Here is a 23,127-nt window from a genome sequence, read left to right as displayed (position 1 = left end):
ATAAGCCCAGATTTGCCCTGGCCCTGATGGTTATCCGCCCCCCCACCTGACGTAGGTGCCTGCGGTTAACAGGTTATCCACGCTCCTCATACTTTGAGCCTCTTGCCTATGTAGGAGTTTGCGGTGAGAGAACCAGTGGGATGATAATCTCTGCTCCTTACTCCCTTCCCTTATCTCCATAGACCAGCCGGGACATCTGCTGTGTGGTCTTTGCCCTCTTCAACGTAGTGTGGGCCTCCTTGTTCCTGGAAGGCTGAAGCGCAGAGGGGCTGAGCTCGCCTACAAGTGGGGGACACTGGACACACCCCAGCAGACTCCATCGAGAAACAACGTCCACAGTTTCGGGTCAGTGAGTGGACACTTGCAGCAGAAATCGTTGATGCTGTTGATGGGTGTACAACACGCACATGGAGTGGGGAGGGGCACTTCCTAATAGCAACAGAACAGCAGAATCCACTATTTTATTCTACAGCACTCTTACCGTGAGATGCAATGGATAGACCAATATTTAATCTAGGACACTGAGTGCAGGGTGGGGGACTATGTAGGTAACATAGATAACATTGAAATACTGTGTCCTGACTTAGACCCCCACCCCTGGGTTAGTGATTTCCTTTGTAAGTACAAATAGCCTTAGATTTGAGCAGGACTGCAAGACCCAGAATGCACTGGGTTGCAGACTGAACTATAAGGCCTAGCCATGTTCCATGCAGGAGGGAATTCACCAGTGTTACGGTGTGTGCCGTTCTAGGGTGTGAAGAGGATCAGTCCCATCACTAATCTGGAGGAGTTTTACTACCCACCCTGGAAGCGGAGACTCTTTCAGTATCTAGTCAGCCTGCCCGTCTGCCTCTCCTGTCTTTCCTTTGTCTTCCTCGTCATGCTGGGCTGCTTTGAGCTGCAGGTTAGTGGCACCTCTTCCTGCCCATGCTCGCCAGCTGCTCGCTGCCATTCTCTCCTCATGCCATCAGGTTTCTGTCTTTCTTTAATGCAGGAGTTTGTGCTGAGCATTAAAGAGCTGCCCCGTATCCTGAGGTTCCTTCCAAAGATCATTCTGGCTGTTTTTGTCACTACGTGCGATGAGGTATACAGGAAGATCGCCTATTGGTTAAACGATATGGGTACGTGACATGTTCTGCATACAAGACTCGTGGACAGGAAGTGATACAGGGTGCGTGGTCCATAAGCAGGAAGTGAGGTGGCTGTGTGCTCTGGAAATGATGTCTGGTAAAAGTCTCATGGGCAGGAAGTAGTGTTACCACCTCATCCCAGGTCAACCCTAACATGAGGTGATGTGGCATGTGTAACTCGTGGGTAGGAGGTGTTACAGAGTGTATGAGTCCATGGACAGGAAGTGATATATATATGAGGTTCATGGACTGGAAGTGATATAGGTTACGTGGCCCTTTGGTAGGAAATTAAATGAGGTGCACAGACAGGAAGTGATGTATGTGCATGGCCCCTTGGCAGGAACTGACATACATGCGATGTTCATGGAGCCCTTGTGGACAATACATTGAAAGCTCAGCATATAGCAGTGGTCAAAAAATGAATATAATGTTAAGAATGATCTGAAAAAGAATGGGGAATAAAATGAAAATATCATATTGCTTCTGTACTGAGCTATGGTGCGACCATGCCTTGCGTCTATGTGCATTTCTGGTCGCCCCATCACAAAAAAGACATAGTGGAACTAGATAAGGTGCAGAGAAGGGCAATAAAAATGATAAAGGGGATGGAAAGGCTCCCCTGTGAAAAGAAGCTACACAGGTTAGGGATCTTCAGCTTGGAAAGGAACAGCTGAAGGAGACATGATAGACGCTTATAAAATCATGAATAGGGTGGAACTGCTAAAGGACAGTTATTTATCTTTTCAAATAATACATAAGAACATAAGAAATTGCCATGCTGGGTCAGACCAAGGGTCCATCAAGCCCAGCATCCTGTTTCCAACAGAGGCCAAACCAGGCCACAAGAACCTGGCAATTACCCCAAACACTAAGAAATCCCATGCCACTGATGCAATTAATAGTAGTGGCTATTCCCTAAGTAAATTAGATTAATAGCCGTTAATGGACTTCTCCAAGAACTTCTCCAAACCTTTTTTGAACCCAGCTACACTAACTGCACTAACCACATCCTCTGGCAACAAATTCCAGAGCTTTATTGTGCGTTGAGTGAAAAAGAATTTTCTCCGATTAGTCTTAAATGTGCTACTTGCTAACTTCATGGAATGCCCTCTAGTCCTTCTATTATTCGAAAGTGTAAATAACCAATTCACATCTATTCGTTCAAGACCTCTCATGATCTTAAAGACCTCTATCATATCCCCCCTCATCCGTCTCTTCTCCAAGCTGAACAGCCCTAACCTCTTCAGCCTTTCCTCATAGGGGAGCTGTTCCATCCCCTTTATCATTTTGGTCGCCCTTCTCTGTACCTTCTCCATCGCAATTATATCTTTTTTGAGATGTGGCGACCAGAATTGTACACAGTATTCCAGGTGCGGTCTCACCATGGAGCAATATAGAGGCATTATGACATTTTCCGTTTTATTAACCATTCCCTTCCTAATAATTCCTAACATTCTGTTTGCTTTTTTGACTGCTGCGGCACACTGAGCCGACGATTTTAAAGTATTATCCACTATGATGCCTAGATCTTTTTCCTGCGTGGTAGCTCCTAATATGGAACCTAACATCGTGTAACTATAGCAAGGGTTATTTTTCCCTATATGCAACACCTTGCACTTGTCCACATTAAATTTCATCTGCCATTTGGATGCCCAATCTTCCAATCTTGCCAGGTCCTCCTATAATGTATCGCAATCCGCTTGTGATTTAACTACTCTGAATAATTTTGTATCGCCCGCAAATTTGATAACCTCACTCATCGTATTCCTTTCCAGATCATTTATATATATATATATATATATATATATATTGAAAAGCACCGGTCCAAGTACAGATTTCTGAGGCACTCCACTGTTTACCCTTTTCCACTGAGAAAATTGACCATTTAATCCTACTCTCTGGTTCCTGTCTTTTAACCAGTTTGTAATCCACGAAAGGACATCGCCTCCTATCCCATGACTTTTTAGTTTTCTTAGAAGCCTCTCATGAGGGACTTTGTTAAACGCCTTCTGAAAATCTAAATACACTACATCTACTGGTTCACCTTTATCCACATGTTTATTAACCCCTTCAAAAAAATGAAGTAGATTTGTTAGGCAAGACTTCCCTTGGGTAAATCCATGTTGACTGTGTTCCATTAAACCATGTCTTTCTATATGCTCTACGATTTTGATCTTGAGAAAAGATTCCACTATTTTTCCCGGCACTGAAGTCAGGTTCACTGGTCTATAGTTACTCAGATCGCCCCTGGAGCCTTTTTTAAATATTGGGGTTACATTGGCCACCCTCCAGTCTTCAGGTACAATGGATGATTTTAATGATAGATTACAAATTTTAACTAATAGATCAGAAATTTCATTTTTTAGTTCCTTCAATACCCTAGGATGCATACCATCCGGTCCAGGTGATTTGCTACTCTTTAGTTTGTCAATCTGGCCTACTACATCCTCCATGTTCACAGTGATTTCGTTCAGTTCATCTGACTCATCGCCCCTGAAAACCATCTCCGGAACTGGTATTTCTCCAACATCCTCATCAGTAAACATGGAAGCAAAGAATTCATTTAGTTTTTCTGCAATGGCCTTATCTTCCCTAAGATCCTTTAACCCCTCTGTCATCTAATGGTCCAACCGACTCCCTCACAGGTTTCTTCCTTCAGATATAATTTAAAATGTTTTTATTATGAGTTTTTGCCTCTATGGCCAACTTCAATTCAAATTCTCTCTCTCTTCGCCTGTCTTATCAATGTTTTACAATTAACTTGACAATGCTTATGCTTTATCCTATTTTCTTCAGATGGATCCTTCTTCCAATTTTTGAAGGATGTTTTTTTGGCTAAAATAGACTCTTTTACCTCACCTTTTAACCATGATTGTAATTGTTTTGCCTTCCTTCCACCTTTCTTAATGTGTGGAATACATATGGACTGAGCCTCTAGGATTGTATTTTTAAACAATGCCCATACCTGTTAAACACTTTTAACCTTTGCAGCTGCACCTTTCAGTTTTTTTCTAACTATTTTCTTCATTTTATCAAAGTTTCCCTTTTGAAAGTTTAATGTTAGAGCTGCAGATTTACTTATTGTCCCCCTTCCAGTTATTAGTTTAAATTTGATCATGTTATGATCACTGTTGCCAAGTGGCCCCACCACCGTTACCTCTCTCACCATTAAGAATTAAATCTAAAATAGCTCCCTCTCTTGTTGGTTCCTGAACCAATTGTTCCATGAAGCAGTCATTTATTACATCTAGGAACTTTATGTCTCTAGCAAGTCCTGATGTTACATTTACCCAGTCAATATTGGAGTAATTGAAATCTTCCATTATTATTGCACTGCCAAATTGGTTAGCTTCCCCGATTTCTCTTAGCATTTCATCATCTGTCTGACCATTTTGTCCAGGTGGACGGTAGTATACTCCTATCACTATACTCTTACCCAATATAGATTCTACTGAGCATTTAGTCTCTTGTATGATCTTTATCCTGTTGGACTCTATACCCTCCTGGACATATAGTGCCACACCCCCACCAAGTTGATCCTCCCTATCATTTCGATATAATTTGTACCCTGATATAGCACTGTCCCATTGGTTATCCTCCTTCTACCAAGTCTCTGTGATGCCAATTATGTCAATCTCATCATTTGCCGCTATACGAAAATAATGGGCCATTCCATGAAACTAACAATCAGTAGATTTAAAACAAATCATAGAAAGTACTTTTGCACTCAGCATACAATCATGCTATGGAATCTTGCCAGAGAATGTGGTCAAGGCAACTAGCTTAGCAGAGTTTGAAAGAGGTTTGTACAAACTCCTGGAGAAAAAGTCCATAAGAAAATAAGATATGCCATACTGGGTTAGACCAAAGGTCCATGAAGCTCAGTATCCTGTTTCCAACAGTGGCCAATTCAAATCACAAGTATCTGGCAAGTACCCAAACATTAAATAGATCTCAAGCTACTAATGCTGGTAACGAGCAATGGCTATTCCTTATTGATTAATAGCAGTTTATGGACTTCTTCTCAGAAACTTATCCAAATCTTTTTTAAACCCAGCTACAGTAACAGCCTTAACCACATCCTCTGGCAATGAATTCCAAAGCTTAATTGTGCATTGTGTGAAAAAGAATTTCTCTAAAACATTCTCTAAAAAATTTCTATAAAACATTATTAGGACAGGTAGATTTGGGACCACAACAAGAAATGCATCAACTTGTTTTGGGATTTGCCGGGTACTTGTGACCTGGCTTGGCCATTGTCAGAGACAGGATGCTGGGCTCGATAGCTTTGGTCTGACCCAGGGCATTTCTTATGCTATGTTTGTGGGCAGGAAGTGATGGAGTGCATGGTCTGGAGGCAGAACATAATGGAGAGTGGGGAGGCTGCGGAAGAGGCGTTGTATGGTTGTCTATGGATGTGTAGTTTATAGTGAGGAGAATGCAGCTGGTGCTCTCTTGTTCTACTCTCAGGGCTGAATTACTGATGTTGTGTAGTTTGTAATGTGGAGACTGTGGGCTGTGCTCTGCCGTTTAGCTCCAAAGAGCTGTGTGTTAGCGTTGATGTGTGATTTGTAGTGTGGAGACTGTGAGCTGTGCTCTCTTCTGCTCTCAGCACTGTGTTACTGAGTATATGTGGAGGTCTATATTCAGACACATTCCGGGTAGCAAAATTAGTTTATCTGGCTAATTATGGAGGCATATTCGACAGTGCACCCACACTATTGAATATATCCTGCTATCTTAATTAGTTACCCGGCTAACTATAGCCAGCTAGTGTTGTGTTTGTGGCATTGTGGACCCTTGGTCGCAATGGAGATGACTCCGCCCATGGGGAGGGGCCCCATGGGGAACCACTGCGATAGGCTGAACTCAGATAGCAGACATAGTAGGGACAGAGTCTTTATTGTACTGTTGTAGGTAGATGGTAAAGCAGGAAGGTAAGGCACAGATCCACGATGTGCCAGTACGTTCAACAGGCTCAGTAGTGTAGTCTCACCCAGATGGTCACGATAGGCGGGAGCCCGCAGTGCGGGTAACTCCGCGGCTGGTGGGTGGAGCTGGAGCACTGGATATTAGAGGTACTCACGGAATGAAGGCGTCTTCCTGATGGTAGAATGATGGGACCGAAGGTCCATGGTGCAGGATATGATGATTGGTAGGCCCTCGAGGAGCGAGTCCCTGATAGTCCGATATCCTGAAATGTAGAGAGAGAGAAAGACCCCCAAAGAGCGGTTGTCTTTAGTTAGTGAGGACCCCAAAGGGAAGTTGGAAGCGAGAGACCCCCGAGGAGCGGGTGTCTAGAGCTTCTGCTGGAGCTAGGCCCTTGGAGTGATAGCAACGTCTAAGCATGCAGCTTAGAGCGGTCAGAGTAGCTAAACCGAAGTCCTTGCTAGCTCAAGGTGGTAGCGGATGCGGAGGCTAGATATACCCGGAGGTACTGACGTCGTGAGGTGGGGCCGTCCCCGAGGTTCCCGCCATGACCTGTATTTGAGCGTCAGAGAGGTGCGCGCCCGCGCCCTTGGAGGCCACAGGAGTGAGCATGGCGGACTGGGACGCCCATGCTCGTTTGGAAACGCCGAGATCCTCAGCACTTGGCACTGGAGGCAGCCATCTTGCCCAAGGAGAGTAAGGGAGGAGAAAAAGAGGTAAGGCAGAGCAGTCACAGCCGTCTGCGACCGACGGACGCAACAGCTAGCTTTAGGACAGTTCTTTGACTTGACCAGACTTAGCCAGCTAAGTCATCCGGCTAAATGAATATCAGAGTTAGCTGGTTAACTTAGCCGGCTAATTCCGCTCCTTCTGTACTGCCCCTAATTTAACCGGCTAAATTCTAGCCACCTAACTTATAGGCTGAATATAGCCAGGTAAGCCATTTAGACAGATAACTATTACATCATCCATCTAAATGGTTTTTTAATATGGACCTTGTGGTTTATAGTGCAGAGACTGTGACCTCTGCTGTGTTCTGCATTCAGCACTGTGTGTTACTGATGACGTGTGGTTTGTAGTGCGGAGATTGTGGCCTGTGCTCTGTTGTTCTGCTCTCAGTGCTGTGTTACAGATGACGTGTGGTTTGTAGTGTGGAGAATGTGGCCCCGAGCGGGAGTAGGCCTGTGCTCTGTTGTTCTGCTCTCAGTGCTATGTTACAGATGACGTGTGGTTTGTAGTGTGGAGAATGTGGCCCCGAGCGGGAGTAGGCCTGTGCTCTGTTGTTCTGCTCTCAGTGCTATGTTACAGATGACGTGTGGTTTGTAGTGTGGAGACTGTGGCCTCCGCTCTGTCATTCTATTCTCAATGCCTTTAACTCTTCTCCTTCCAGAGAACTATCGACTTCAGAGTGCCTACGAGAAGCACCTCATCATCAAAATTGTTCTGGTGAGTATTGATGTAATGCTGCTGCTTGGCACGGGCTGAAACATACGACTACATTTATGCATGTATCCCCGATGGGTCCACTTCATCAGAGCCAGGCTGAGCTTGTCCTGGTTCTACCCTAGGTGCTGGAGGTTAGATTCTTCTAAGGATGCAGTGAGATTGGAGCTTAAAACCAGGATAACTGCAGACACAATATCACATCCAAACACACTCACTGTTAAAGTTATCATATTGCACCTTTCCTCCCATCTAAGGAGTGAATGTGCCTTCCAATAGACATTTATGGTATCAGCATTGAATTTGAATTTGAATTCCTTATCTTCTTGCTAGATCACATATAGGATTTTCCTCTTCCACAGGTGATGGAGACAGAGGACATACCTCTTTTATAACCTCATTCTGAGCTATAAGGGAGGTGTGATTCTGGCCAATACCAGTAGTCTCTGTCTCCAGCAATTGCGGACATGCGAAGAGGACATTTGCTCTCAGAGTCTAGGTTCAGCCCTGGCCTGGTTGAGTCCTTGTTGCTACCGGGACAACAGCCATTAGGGGTTGATTTTCCCAGTGGAAAAAGTATTCCCGGACTAGACCCTGGTCGAGTCCCCTGGCAGTAATCACAGTACTCTGAAGGGCCTGGAGATTCTCCAAAGGAGGGTTCCTTAGCCTGTTAAAGCGAGGGGATCTTCAAGGATGCTCCCTCTCTGTCTTTCTCTCTCCCCTCTCTCCCTCTCCTCCCCATGTCCTTTCTCCTCAGACTATAAGACAATAAAGTGGAAAAAAAAAAAAAAAAAAGTGAAAATGGGAGTCTGTGCCTAAGGAAGCAGCTGCCTGTGGCAGGCACCAGAGGATGGTGAGTGCCTGATTTGCTGGGGCACAGAGGAGATGGTGCTGATGTTTTTGGATGGCACCATGCTTGGGAAAAGATAAGGAGAGAGGCTTTTATTTCCATGGACGCCTCAGGCAGATTGGCTTGCAGGCGGAGGTTAGTGGTGACATTTATTCTGCAGGGGAATCCTTCTTCGTGCCGAGGCGAGAGTGTCGTTTCCCCGTTCCCACGCTGTTATGCTTAGGAGGGAGGAGGAGCATGGCCAGTGGCCCAAGCAGGTTCGGGGTGTGGCAGGATGGTTCTGGCCCTATTGAGAGGGCCATCCTAGTCCTGAGATCCCAGAAGCTCTCCCCCCTGGCCTCGGGGAGGATCAAGCGAAGCAGATTAGAGGGGAGAGCCAGGACAGCTGGCATTAAAGGAAGCCCTTTTCCCGTGGAGGGGCAAAAGGAAAACCAAAAATATGTTTCTTTTCCCTTCCCTTCCCTGCGGTTATTCCGGCAGCAGATAGCTCTGGTGCTAAAACGCACGCCCCCATGATCGACAGCTGGGGTAACTGGGAAATACACCCCGTGGTCCGTTGCGCCATGCGAAAGCTAGGAAAACTCCCGCTCGGAGGCCCCTATCTTGTGGTTATCGCCAAAGGGACGGTTCTTAAGCAGGCAGGGAAGGATCTTGAACCTCCTGCCCCCTTGGCAGGAGCAACTGCCCTGGATTTCAGAAAAGATTCTGGGCAGAAGAAGTGGCCACCCAGGGGTCCCTCGGGGCCTCCAGGAAGAGGGGGAGTTCTCATTGCTGGTGATCTTTCTTCCTAGAGCATGGCAGAGGGGACCTCGTTCCTCCAGGGAGTCGAGGAACAGCTGAGAGTAGGGACAGATTTAGGGTTTTTCCATCCCTAGGCACTTTTGGTGCTTTCTCCTCCCCCCCCCCCCCCCCGGTAAGGGTCTATGGCAGGGCAGCAGAGGGCCTGCTCTCTGCTGAATGAGACTCGGCAGAGCTGAAAGGCAGCAAAGCTCAGCCAGCCTGCCACCCCCAGGCACAGGCATAATGGGGGCCTACGGACAAATCCAGGGCTGGCTGAAAGCGTCCTGCTGCTTAGCACGTTGGGGCACAGGCGTCTTTCAGAGTAAGCAGACCCCAAAGGGGAGTAGAAGCTCCCCTCACCTCGGAATGAGAAAATTGTCTCCTCAGTGTCCCACAGGCTGATGCTTTGGTTTCCCAGGTGATGCGCAGGAACAGCCTTGAAGGTCCCGCATGACTGAGAGTTAGAAGCTACTCTTTGAAGCAAAGCTGTCCCTCAAATCTAGGACCCTGCAGGCCTCTATTCGTAGGGCAGACTTGCAGCTTTCAGAGTATGCTGAGCCAGCCCACTTGGGACTAGCCATGGCTGCCTAGTATTATTATTATTATTATGTAATTTTTATATACCGAAGTTTCATGAGAACATATCACATCGGTTTACGTTAGTTAACATTAGTAGACGCCATGGGGGATTGAGGGAGGAAGGTTCAGGAGACAGGAGGCTCCAATGGTTATGCAGTTAGGCATCAGATTCAAGCCTTTGCTAATTGCCCCTTAAGAGGAGTTTTTGTGTTTTTTGGAAGACTGGAAAAGGTATTGGAGCATCAAACTCCGGAGACTCTGAGGATAGGGACCGTCTAGGTGTGAGGACCAAGATTCCAGCATCTTTGGGACTGGTGCAGATACAAACTAGTTCGACAATCCCATTCAAAATGCAAAAACAGAAGTCCCTATAGCGGCAGATGGCAGTCGCTTAGCCTGAGGGTCAGCAGCAGTCCTGCTGGCAGTAGAATTGGTAGGTGGCTCTATGCAGAATAGATCTGAATCATGATGGACCAGGGGGTCCTGGATGTCGTGCAAAGGGTTATGCCGCCCCCCCCCCAAGTGTGCAAGGCAAGTCCCAGAGGGCTTCTGGTCTCCCTTGTATAATCTCCTCTCGAGGAGAGGTGGTGAAAGAAACACTGAGAAAATGGCAGCACCTTCCTCACAGGAGAAGGGGCAGGGCACCTACTCAATACACCTTGTGGTTCCCCCAGAGATGGCGCCTTCTGCCTGGTATGGGGTCTGAAGGAGGTCAACAGGTGCCAGCCTTTGTCCCACTTTCAAATACAGACGTTGCGATCGGTAATGACGGCAGAGTACTTGGCTTCCTTGAATCGGGTGGAAACATATATTCACCTTCCCACTCAGATGTCCCACCAAAACCTCTTAAGTTTCTGTATCTTGGGAGGACATTTTTCAATTTCAGGTAGTCCCTGGTGCGAGCGTGGAGGTGCAGTCACTTGCTCTAGAGGGATTGTGAGCCCTTGGGCCACGGTGTGACTCAGGGAGGAGCCCCAAGACACACATCGTGGGAGGTGAGAGTGTTCAGGCACGGGCTGGAGCTGGAACAAGGCTGGACCACGATAAAGGCTTGGAACATCAGGAACTGGAACAAGGCAGGCTCAGCCCTCCACTGGACCTGCATGCACTGGTGAGACCCAGCAACGCAATGCTGGTCTCGAGAGTAGCCCTCCGGCCACTCGGTAGCCCTTCCGGATCCGCCGCTTGGGAACGATGAGTGCATGAGGCCAGACGGAGGCTGAGGGCAGGAACGAGATGAGACATGAAACTCAGGAAACTTGGAAGACTCAGACTCAGACTCGAGGAACTTGGAAGACTCAGATGAGGTTTCAGGATAGTTGGAAGACTAGGACAAGATTTCGTGGAACTTGGAAAACTCGGACAAGGATCCAGGATACTTGGAAGACTCAGGCAAGGATTCAGAATTCAGACACTATTACAGGGTGAGTACTGCACTGCAGCACGCCCTCCACAGCCACCCATGGCTGGTCATGGACCACGCCGAAGGCGAGGCAAACTCCAGGCGAGAAAGTGAAGACTTGGAACCGGAAACATGTCGAAGATTCAGGAGAGGCCTACACCGAGGCATGCACTACACAGCTGCCCGTGGCTGGTTGCGGACCACGCTGAAGCGGAGCAGGTTCTGGCTTGAGTCAGGAGCATGGACGGAAGCAGGAACAAGGTACTCCGAAGACCGGGAACAGGATTCAAGACTCAGGATTCAAGACTCAGAATTCAGATTCAGGAACAGACCTCGGCATTAAAAACAAGGGCCTTCCGGAGACAATGAGCTGCAGATGTGAAGACAGGCCTTGTGCCACGAGGCGCCCTACACAGCCCCCCATGGGTTGGTCACAGACCATGCCAGGAAAGGTGGACAAGCAGGAAACCTGGGAGCAGGATGAAGAACTGGAGATGAGGACATCAGGACTAGAACTGGAACATGGAACATCAGGAATTTCAGGACTTGGAGCATTGGAACTTCAAGACATGGATCATTAGGACACCGAAGAGACAACGAAGGAGCTCCAACAAAGAACAGGACCAGGAACATCTAGAACATCTAACAAGGAGCCATCAAGACACGAGAAGACAATGGAGGACCTTGACCAGAAGAAGACCACAGACAACTGTGTGACCCGATTCAAAGGCCCCTAGAAGTGAGAGCTGAGCCCTTTTATAGGGCTGGACTAGGCACAGGCTGATGAGGTCGTCTGATGGAGTTCCCGCTACTGGCCCTTTAAATGTTGAGCAGAGGCCCGGGGACAGGCAGGAGCAGGCGTCGGCGACGTTCCTGCCGTGAAGGTGGAAGACGACAGCGGCGGCACCAGGGCCGAGAAAAGGAGCGTCGGCAGCGACTTCCTAGCTGCTTGAAGATGGAAGGAAGAGCGGCTTCCATGCCACGAAGATGAGGCGTCCTGGTGGCGGCTCCATGCCACGAAAAGAATGAAGACAGTGGCGGCTTCCTAGCCACAAGGAAGGTGAAGTCGGCAGCGGCACTAGGGCCATGAAAAGACGCCCCAGCAGCGGCTCTGTTGTGAGGAAGAGGAGCGGCGTCGGGCCACACAGGAGCGGCAGTGGTGATGCAGAGCGGCCTATGCTGCGAGAATGCAGCGGCGTGGTGTCGGGCCGGGTGAATAGGATGTCCTGCGGGAGCAGTGGTGGCATCGGGCAGGGAGAGGCTGCTCACGGGATGGGCTCCGCGAGCAGCATCGTAACAGCACTCTTAGACCTAGCGATGACATAACAGACCTTTGCCAAGGCCCTGATAGTGGTGACAGCAGTCTGGCGCAAACGGGAAATTATGCTGCAACCCCTTCTTAGACGACAAATCAGTGCAAGAAAGCTGCAGAGCCTTGGGGATGGAAGTCCATCTCCTGACCACGCAAAAAGCAGCCTAGTTCCATCTCAGACCCTAGAATTTCTATAGGGCTCATCTCGATACAAGGGGAAGGATGAGTCACGCCAGCTCCCAGCAGAAGAGACGAGGTGCTGGCCTTTCAAATTTCGGGATTCACCCAGAGCTTGGGACTGTCCGCAGCTGCAGTGCCTCATGTCGCTGAACCTGGGCTCATGGGCCAGAGCACTTATGAAGCCACTTCAGCAATCCTTGTTGCCCCGCCGGCTGACCTCTTTCCAGGATTTCTACTGCTGGCTACAAGTACCTCTGGAGGTAAGGAGGAGCCCGGATTGGTAGCTACAGCCCTCCAATCTGCAGAAAGGAATTGCCCTAGCATCTCCTGACTGGACCACAGTCGCCATGAATGCCAGCCTGGAGAGCCGGGGGGGGGGGGGGGGGGGGGTGCACTGCCAGAGCCAGGTAGCTACAGGGCAGAGGTCAGAGGAAGAAGTTCAGTGGCCAAAATAGGCTGGAAACAGCTGTCAGATTGGCTTCCCAATGCTTCTTCCCCTTGCTAAAGGGAAAGGCAGTCACAGTTTGGTCAGGCAATGCCACAACAGTGGCATACGTAAACTGGGGGTGGGGTGGGGTGTGTGCACCTGCAGCCGCATGCTAATGCAAGAGGCAGCCCAGCTTGTGCGCAAATGGGTGGAAGAAAACCTCCCCCTGCTCTGAGCAGCGTACATGGCAGGGAAGGAGATTTGCCCAGCTGAATTTCTCAGTTGGAACAGGCTGAATCCAGGAGAGTGGGAGCTGAACCCAGAATCCTTCCATATGACGGTGGATTGGTGGAGTTGCCCAGGCATGGACACAACATGGACAAACCACAAGGGCGACATGTTCTGCAGGCAGGTTGCAGGGCTTAGGCTCGCTTGTATGCCCATGGCCACATCTCAGCCCTCTATATGTCTTTCCACCATGGCCTCTGGGAGGCAAGACAATAAAAAGAGTAGAAGGCTATTCCTCCATGGTGATATTAGTAGGCCCAGATTGGCCAAGGAGGCCTTGGCATGGAGGCCTAGTGAGGCCACTGAAGAGAACCCTGCTGCGCTTTCCTATGGAGCGGGACCTTCTCTGGCAAGGACTGGTCCCAGTGGAGGAGCTGGCTCTATTCTCTCTTACGGTCTGGCCCTTGAAAGGACATGCTTGTGTAAGAGAGGTTACTCCTCAACCATGAACTCAGCTACGTTGAAAGCTCAAAAGGTGTCAACATCATTAGCATATGTCAGGATATGGCAGATATTTGAGGATTTCTATGACAAATAATCCGGCATACCACAAATTTTTAGACTTCCTGCAATCAGGCCTGGTCAGGGGGCTGGCCCTTAGTTCCATTAAAGCTCAGGCGGCAGCACACCTGGACATAATATGGTTCCTCTTTCTGGCTTTTGCCATTGCTTTATCCACCTTAAGATCATCAGATACAATCGTCCCCAGATCCCGCTCTTCCTTTGTCCTTCGAAGAATTTCACCTCAAATACTGTACCTCTCCCTTGGGTTTTTTTTGCAGCCGAAATGGATTTCTCTGCGTTATTTAGCATTACATCTCAGCTGGCATTCCTCAAACTTTGCTAGATCCCACCTCATGTCTTCCACACCTTCCTGGCTGTCTACCAGATTTTGGTATCATCCTATTCCTCTGTTGCTACTCAATCCTCTTCCCTACCCCTAAATAGGCCTGAACACTGTGGTAAGGTTAAGATCACGGGCAGATCTGATCCCATAGGAGGTGCATAAGGGTGATCATAACAGTTTTTAGATTTTTAGCTCGCCTTTCCAAATGACGCTTGAGATGGTATACAAAGCTGTTCAAATTCAGGAGCAATGAATCCCTGCCCAAAAGAGCTTACAGCGTGAGTGGGTCCCGTGGGAGAAGCACAGGGGATCTCTGAGGGAGTGGTAAGGATTGTAGAGGTGAGAAGGGGCAGATTATTAGGTAGGACTTTTTCTGCTGTCACGTTGCTATGATTCCAAGTTACCTGAAGAGAGAGTGAAGTGATTTGCCCGGGTTTATGAGGGGTCTCCGTGGCGTTTGGTCCCTGGCTTCCCTGGTTCTCATTCTGCTGCTCTAACCACTAGGCCGCAGCTTCTCACAAGGGGCCAGGCAAAAGCGACAGAGAGCCCCCTAGGACTGCAAGGCTTAGGGAATGGGTGCAGGGATACAGAGTCTCTCACCTCCTAGGACTGGAGGTCACCCTGCGTGCAGTTACTCCGATTGATGGTTCCCTCATGCTTTCTTCTGTTAATAACCTCTTTCTCTCTGTTTCTTCCAACAGTTTCAGTTTGTAAATTCGTACCTGAGTCTTTTCTACATTGGTTTCTACCTCAAAGACATGGAGAGGCTGAAGGAGGTAACGCAACATGGAAACGCAGCATATGAACGCATGCCCTCTCTCGTCCGCCCCTGCTCCCTCCTAATCTCGATACCTTGGTCTTTGGCCTCATTCCCTTCCTTCTGCATCACTGAAGATCCCCCGCGTTCCTCCCTAGGCCCCATCGTGAGGGATGCATGGCACAGCTTTCAGAAGCCACGCGACCTTCTAGTGTCCTTTTGCAAATTTTAAAACAATTGCTGATGGTTTACAGTTTTCATGCTGCAGAGCTGATTCTGTTTGAGTGCTTCTCTGAATCCACGGGCACTGTCTGATGTGCTCTTTTTGTTTCTAGCTCTTTAAGGTGCTTTTTTTTTTTTTTTTAAGCAGCCTTTGCTGCTGACTTTGCTTGGTTTTTGAATGCAAATCCTTTGCACCTGAGCCGGACTCCCGTGGGTGTTTAAGAAGGGGCCCATCGCCCTCCTGGGGTGGGCTCCGCTGCTCCCAGCTGCATGGCCTCACCTGCTTCTTACATCTCTTTGATTTCTTTTTTACGTTTCACCTCTACTTTGGTTACTCATTTTTTTTCCCCTTTGTTCTCTCTCTCTTCTGCCCTTCCACAGCTCCTGCTAGTCTTCTCCCTCTCCCAAAGCCTCCTGCGTCAGGTCCGAGACGCTCTCCTTCCTTTCCTCCTCCTGCACCTCCACCTCTCACTCATCCTCCTCAAAGGCCTCCTGGGCTTTCTGTGGTGCCTGACCCGCTCCAAAGTACGGGCATTGGGTAGGGTGAGGGGGGGGGGATTTCTCTGGGGGCTGACAGGCTCCGGAGTTTGGGCAGAGGATTGCCAACAGTGGTGGGGGAGGGGCAGGGGTGGGGGCTGGTTCCTTTTTCACGCTAGCCCTTTCCGTAACGATATCTAGCTTTGTATTCCACCGATTAACAAGCCGCTCGTGATGTAGGAACTTGTATTGTTGTCACTTGTATTCTTATTGTTAGCTTTACTGGGTTTGGCAGATGCCACTAAAGGGATGGAAAGCCAGAGAGGGGGGGGGGTTGTGAAGATGAACAGGATGAAAAGTGCTCTAGATAGCCCAAAACTGCCCCTAGCAGCAGCAGCAGCTCCCCAATAGATCACAAAGATGCCAATATACAAAAAGCGAAAAAATGTTCCTTGTCAAACAATTTTATCCCCATGCATGGACCGTTTTTAGTAGAGGGTCGTATTAGCAAAGGATTTCGGTAGCCAGTGCCGCTGCCTCTCTTGGTAGCTGGGAGAACATTACCTGCCTTTTCTGGTGCTTTCCCCCCACAGATGCTGGCCACCCTCCTGATCATGCGGCAGTTTCTGCAGAACGTAAAGGAGGTGTCCCAGCCCCACCTCTACGAGAGGTTCAAGACCGGGGGCCTCAGCGCGGAGACGGTCCGGGAGGTCTCGCAGGGCATCCTCCAGTTACTCGCCCAAGCCTACGCCAAACCCAGGGCCGGCCAAGCCCAGCCTGTGCCGGCGCAGCCAAGGGCAGCAGCGGGAGAGCTGCCTCAGGAGGGCGCCCCCGGCCTGAACGAGGCCGCCGGTGAGAAGAAGTGCCTCAACGGCGGCTGCGGGGTCCCCGAGGAAGAAGGAGAGGAGAGGCAGGAGGAAGAGGAGGAGGAGGAGGACGACGACAGCATCATGGACTGTGGCCTGAAGCTGAAGCGGGTGAGCTTCCTTGACAGGGCCGAGAGGAAGAGCATGGCCAGCTCCCTGGAGGAGGACAGCTTCCTGGAGGAGGGCAGTCCCACCATGGTGGAGAAGGGCATGGACGCTGCCTCCATGTTTGAGCTGTGCGAGGAAGAGGAGGAGAATGAAACGCTCTCGGGCAGCCCCCTGAAGGGAAAGGAGGTCCAGGAGCTGACGGTGGTTCTCCGGCAGCAGAAGACAAGGAGGGCGGGGTGGGGGAAAAGCAGAGAGGAAGAGGAGGGAGAGGCCAGGAAGCAGCATCGCATTTCCTGGATCGACCCTCCGGAGGAAGACTACGCCACCAACCTAACGCAGGCGGAGGTGGAGAGCTGCATGAAGAAGTATGAGGTGAATGCTGCTGGGTGTGCTCAGGGCGTTAATCCCGCCGGGAGGTTCGGGGGGCGTTAATCCCACGTTGCTCGGTGCCAGGGGCAGCATCTTTGCAGGTCCCCAAAACTTGCACCTCAAAACCTGTCGGTCCTTGTGCGGGCCGGCATTCCCTTCTTCTACTCCCGGGGCATGTTCCAGGGTTTTACACGCCTGACTTATTTGTGCCCGGGGGGGCCTGACGCTGGGGTTTCACATGTGCTGATGGGTTCTCTACCAAAGGTTTTACATCTGTGGCTGGGGGGGGTGCCATGTCCCAGACGTTTTTTACATGTCGATGTGTTCTGTGCCCCAGGACACGTTCCAGGATTACCAGGAGATGTTCATCCAGTTTGGCTACGTGGTGCTGTTCTCCTCTGCCTTCCCGCTAGCCGCCATGTGTGCCCTGACCAACAACATCATTGAGATCCGTAGCGACGCCTTCAAGCTGTGTGCAGGGCTGCAGCGGCCCTTCGGCCAGCGGGTGGAGAGCATCGGTCAGTGGCAGGTAAGCCCCAGGCCGTCTTGCCAGGAGGAATGCGTGCATCTGTGTGTGTGTGTGTGTGTGTGTGTGTGTGTGTGGCTTGGACACGTGACCTGAGACCCTGCGATGTATTCTAAGATTGAGAGTGTTATCCTATCTCCGACGGTGGCCGGTCCGGGTTTGAAAATACCTGCTAGAGCCGCTCCCTGCTGCTCGTTCCCAGAAGCAAGCGGTGGCAAATCCCAGATCACTTGGTTAATAATGTTTCATGGATCTAGTCCTTGTCTGGTTGATGTGCAGGGAATTACGTGCATGTCATTATTTCTCAGGTTCCGTGTGGGGTTTCACTCATGAGAGTGAGTGCTAGTGAAAAAAACTAGTCTTGGCCACATATTGTGCCACCTTTTCACAAATGGCCATTGCCTGGCTAATGAATTCTCACCAGGTTTTGGGGAAAAAAATAGCAACAGAAAAAAAATGGTGGGACATCAGTGTCGCAATTTTGGGGAGGGTAAAAAATGAGCATTTTTCTCAGGGTGTGGAGACCCAGTTTCCATGTTGCTCTTCCTTCGCCCGTCTCTGGACTGCAGCAGCTGTGTGACCCCTGCATGTTTCTCTTACAGAAGGTCATGGAGGCAATGGGTGTCCTTGCCATTGTGGTGAACTGCTACCTGATTGGTCAGTGTGGGCAGCTGCAGCGCCTGTTCCCCTGGCTCACTCCGGAGGGCGCAATAATTTGCATCGTGGTGTTGGAGGTAAAAGAACCCCACTGAAGGGAAGGGAAGGGGGGGAGGGTGTGTCAGAGCGAAGGGTGAGAACAGAGCAAGACCCAGGCCCAGACTTAACCATGGGCAACACAGGCAATTGCCTAGGAAGCCAAATTATGAAGGTCCCAAATACCCGGGCCAAAGAAGTGCAGTTGTACCAAGGAAGCGTCTGCTCCCACTGTCCACGTCAGAGGGACACCGCTCTGGGGCTCTGGGGAAGGGACTTCCACCATTTTCTAACTGAAAGGGTCTCCCAGCCCCCTCTCTCCAACCCTGCCTATGAGCGCCTAAATCTTAAATCCAGCCCCGGCAAGTCCTCCACCTGCAGGAAATCTCTGCCCTTATGGCTCCTGCTTTCTTCTTCCCGGACACATTTTCTTCCACATTCTGCTTGTGAAAGGAACCGAGAACAAGCCGATCCAGTCCCAGCTTTATCCCACTGCACGCTGGGAGGTGTAGTCCGGTACTTTCTAAGGGAAATTAGAACTACAAGTCCAGGCATGCAGTGGGATAAAAGCAGGGCTGGATCAGCCTCTCCTAAAACTAAAAAAAGAAAGGTGATGTTGCCCCTGGTAGGACTCGCTCGGAATCCTGTGCACAATTCTGGAGACCGTACCTTCAAAAAGATTTAAACAGGATGGAGTCAGTCCAGAGGGTGGCTACTAAAATGGTCAATGGTCCTTGTTATAAAGCATATGGGCACAGATTTACAGATCTAAGCATGTACACCCTAGAGGAAAGGTGAGAGATGATAAAGACATTTTAAATAAATCAAAGGTTTCCATGCACAGGAGGCATGGAAAGAAGGCTCTAGAACGAGGGGTCATGGGATGAGGGTGGACTCAGGAGTCATTTCTTTACAAAGAGAGTAGTGGATGTGTGGAACGGCCTCCCAGTGGAGGTGGTGGAGATGAAATTGTTATTCTGAATTCAAGAAAGCATGGGATAAGCACAGGGGATCTCTGAGGGACTGAGGGGAATTGTAAAGCTAAATTAGGTGGATGAATGGGCAGACTGGAGAGGCCACGTGGTCTATGTTAGCAGAATGCGGAAGAGCAGAGGGTTTAGGCAGGGCATCAAAAGAGGGTTGGAGGTTTTTATAGCCTGCTGGTCAAAGGATATGAGAAATCGGCTGCAGTGTTCTTACTGTGCACATTTAGAGCTGATGTGGCATGCTGGGATGGGAAGCTGTGAGCAATAAAAAAAAATCCAGACACTGCACCACCAAGTGCTATTGCCCTTGAAGCAGGGAAGATGTGAGGACCATGTGCAGTCATTGTCTGGATAGCAAAGTTAGCCAGATAAACTTATCTGGCTAGCTTTGAAGGTATATTCAATAGTGCAGCCACCCTATTGAATATAACCAGCTATCTTAAGGGTATCCGACTAACTGTAGAACAGGTCTGAATATTGGAGTTAGGCAGATAACTTAGGTGGCCTACGTAACTCCTCCGTGAAATGATCCAGGAACACCTCTGTTACCTGCTAGATTTTAGCTGGAGAATAAGAGAGCCAGCTAAAATATAGTTGTCCAAGTGGCACTATATTCATGTAGCTGCTTCTAAATGTGGCCCTCTCTGTGACTCTGTCCGTGCTGTGTGTGTGTGTGGGGAGTCTGTGCCCGCGGGAGAGAGCTCTCACCATGTCTGCCTCGCTCCCCCCAGCACTTTGCTCTGCTGCTGAAGTACATCATTCACGTGGCTGTTCCCGACATCCCCGCCTGGGTGGCAGAGGAGATGGCCAAGCTAGAGTACCAGCGCAGGGAGGCCTTCAAGGTACGTCTGATCCACCCGTCTCCTGCCCCGGCGTTGGCCAGGCGGTGCTGCCCGCGGGCGCGGCCCGGGAACAGCATCCCGGTGAGATCCCGAGGGAGCGCTGTGCAATGGGCTCACAGGCTACAAAACGAGAGAGAAAACCCTGGCTTACCCACAGGAAACCAGACCCACCTGTTTCTCTTAAACCAGTTACAAGGCTAGAAAATATTCTCTATCCTGGGAATCACTTGCGGTAGAAGGGACAAGTGCAGTCCAGCTCATTCATTTTTTTTTTTGTTATCGTTGGGCATTTTCACAGAGGAGTCGACGCAGCAAAACGCGCACTGGAAAAGGGGGCGCTAGCACTGAGCTCCCGGGGTCTTAATGTGCGCAGCCACGTCCCCCTGAGCGCCCGGTGCAAGATTTAAATGAGAAGCAGCGTTAAAAAGGGAGCGCCTGAAGGAAAATTGTGCGTCCGTGGCGCTCAATGGTTTATTGCATGGGGCGCCTGATTGCAACGGGCGCTCAATACGAGCGTCCGTTTTCAGCCCGTTTCCTTTTTTTTTGTTATGATTCACTTCAGCAACCTCAGCAAAATATTAGGCGTCCCTTGCTATGGACGCCTAAATTGTGTGGCCATAAGAAAAGTGTTTTTTTTCTTAATGAAGTGACAATATTCAGTTATTTTTCCCCACAAAAAGCAGTAAATGAAAGTGTCACAATGATAGAAGGGGGAGGACCTGCTTATCCCAGCACCGAGATCCTATTTTTTAATGTTTCTCATGAGCCCTTGACTGCAAGCTGACGTTACTCCACCTCCGGGGCTGGAGTCAAATTTGCTGCATTAAAAAGCATGCGTTGGGCGCCCAGCGCTGGTACCGCATCGGGGGTAATATCTAATGGCCTCATCTACATGCACTTTACATCTGACGGGCGCCATCGGGTTCGCGTTTGTGTGGGCTCGCGTTTTGGACGCGCTAATCTCCTTACTGCATGGGGCGCCACTCTAGCACGTCGAAAACGCGCGTAACCCCCGAGCGCGCTTTATTGCATCGGCCCCCAGAGATCGGCAGCAGTAAATCCCGTTTCCTGCTCCTCTTCCCCCGCATCTGGCTGCGGCAGGGTTTTAAGTGCAAAACCCATGCGCCCCTGGGGGAACGGCAGGCCAAACGCAGGGAAGCCAGAGCCCAGAAGCGCCCCTCCCCCCGCGAGGTTGGTCGACCCCCGTGACTGTTCTTACGCTTCCTCTTTCTACAGAAACACGAACGGCAGGCCCAGCATCACTACCAGCAGCAGCAGCGGCGGAAGCGGGAAGAGGAGGAGCGCCAGCGCCAGGCGGAGTACCATGCCCGGAAGGAGCGCGAGTCCAGCCGAGGCGACGGGAAGGCCGAGGCCGCAGGCCAGGAGCACGCCGGCGAGAAATCCCAGGCGAAGGCCAAAGGCTCCCACGGCTCGGAGAGGCCCAAGAGGCCCAGCTCCCTGCTGGCCAACAACAACGTCATGAAACTGAAACAGATCATCCCGCTGCAGGGAAAGTTCCTCTCGGGGGGCGGGGCGGCCGGCGCGGCCGCCACCGCCAAGTCGCCGCAGTCCCCCACCAGCAGCGACATCAAACTGCCGGGGTTCCTCAGCTTTAAGTTCCTGAAGTCGCCGGAGACCAAGAGAGACCCGGAGAAGGTGCAGTCGCCCACCAAGCCATTCAACCCGGGCAAGCTGTTCAACTTTGGGGGCAAGTCTGAAGTCAGCAGCAACGGGGCCACTGCCATATCCAGCCAGCCCCGGCCCGGGCCTCCCTTGGAGAACGTGGAGAGAGTGCTGGGGAAACCTCACCTCGCCGGGGTGACGGAGGATCACAGTTACCCCGCAGAGCCCAGTGTCCGATGCGGAGAGGAAGGTGTTGCTCTGAAGCACTGAGGAGGAGGAAGGGGAGGGCTGACCCTGTTCTGTTCTTCAGGCAGAATGATCCACATATCTCAGTGGCTTGGGCACAGGCAGGCATTCAGCTCAGGGGGGGGGGGGGGAGATATACGATCATACTGCAAAGACAAATCATGGCACACCCACCTCCCCCCACCCCGGCCAACGCAAACTGTTACCAAAGCAACTCTGCAGGGGGTTCTCGGCCCTTGCCGGGTTAGACAGAAGGTGCTGGTGGGGAGGGGGGAGGGGCAGGAGCGAGGTGCGAAGCTGTGTGTGAGGGGGGGGGGGTCTCGGTCCTGGACTAGCGGGGAGTGCTGCAGGGCAGGACTGAGGTGTATTGGCAGAGCTGTGGCGGGGGGCGGGGGGGGGGGGGGGGTCTCGATACTACAGTAGCAAAGGGCACTGTGGGACAGGATTGAGGTGTATTGTGAAAACTGTTTGTGCTGGTGCTCAGAGCTGGAATAGCAAGAGAAAAGGTGCATTGGCAGGGCGTGCCGAAGGGCAGGAGTGAGGTGCATTGCTGGAGCTGTGTGGAGAGGGATCTCAGTACTGGAATAGCTGCGAATGCCACAGGGTAGGAATGAGATGCACCGGCAGAGCTGTGTGTGTGACAGTTTTAGTACAGGGAGAGCAGAAATTACTGCACGGCAGATGCGTTGGCAGAGCTGGGGGGAGAAGGGAGTGGTAGCTCAGTATTGGAACAGCAGGAGGTGCATTGGCAGAGCTGTGTGTGGAGGGGTCTCGGTACCGGAATAGCAGAGAGTGCTGCAGTACAGGAGTGAGGTGCACTGGCAGAGCTGTGTGTGGAGGGGTCTCGGTACTGGAATAGCAGAGAGTGCTGCAGTACAGGAGTGAGGTGCATTGGCAGAGCTGTGTGGGAACATTATCACTGTACAATACGTAGCAAACTCTTATGTATATATTTATAGCAATACCCTTGGAGCAGGATCGTATCCCATTAAGGATCAGAGATCGGAAAGGGAGAGGCTCCCAGTTTTGGAAGAGTTCTTGATGAGTTAGCGAATGCTTTGGAGTTAGGGTCTCTTGGGTGCTGCTGAAATTTTGATGAGACCATGGGATCATTGTGGAATGAAGACCGGATCCCATTGAGTCAGAATCCAAGGCTCCAGTCCGTGGCCTTAATACAAAGAAGTGCACTAAAACCCCAGACAAGCAGAAAGCCACATGCGGAAATCTTCCAGCTCTCCCCTCTGT

General features: G+C 50.5%; 1 protein-coding gene across 1 annotated transcript in view; it reads left to right on the top strand.

The window, feature by feature from the left end:
• ANO8 (anoctamin 8) overlaps positions 1-22,164 on the top strand; it is a 49,011-nt gene extending 26,847 nt beyond the window's left edge. The window contains 13 exon segments of the mRNA XM_029613551.1: positions 183-252; positions 255-301; positions 304-345; positions 752-904; positions 995-1,121; positions 7,450-7,505; positions 14,869-14,943; positions 15,528-15,671; positions 16,217-16,969; positions 17,304-17,495; positions 18,095-18,226; positions 19,903-20,013; positions 21,250-22,164. Of these exon segments, the coding sequence (XP_029469411.1) occupies positions 183-252; positions 255-301; positions 304-345; positions 752-904; positions 995-1,121; positions 7,450-7,505; positions 14,869-14,943; positions 15,528-15,671; positions 16,217-16,969; positions 17,304-17,495; positions 18,095-18,226; positions 19,903-20,013; positions 21,250-21,906 (2,559 nt within the window). The 3' untranslated portion in view covers positions 21,907-22,164.
• Positions 22,165-23,127: the final 963 nt, after the last annotated feature.

Source organism: Rhinatrema bivittatum, chromosome 8, assembly GCF_901001135.1.
Source record: "Rhinatrema bivittatum chromosome 8, aRhiBiv1.1, whole genome shotgun sequence".
Classification (NCBI taxonomy): domain Eukaryota; kingdom Metazoa; phylum Chordata; class Amphibia; order Gymnophiona; family Rhinatrematidae; genus Rhinatrema; species Rhinatrema bivittatum.
Note: the sequence above shows the minus strand (reverse complement) of the source record. Positions and strands in the feature narration are given on the sequence as shown.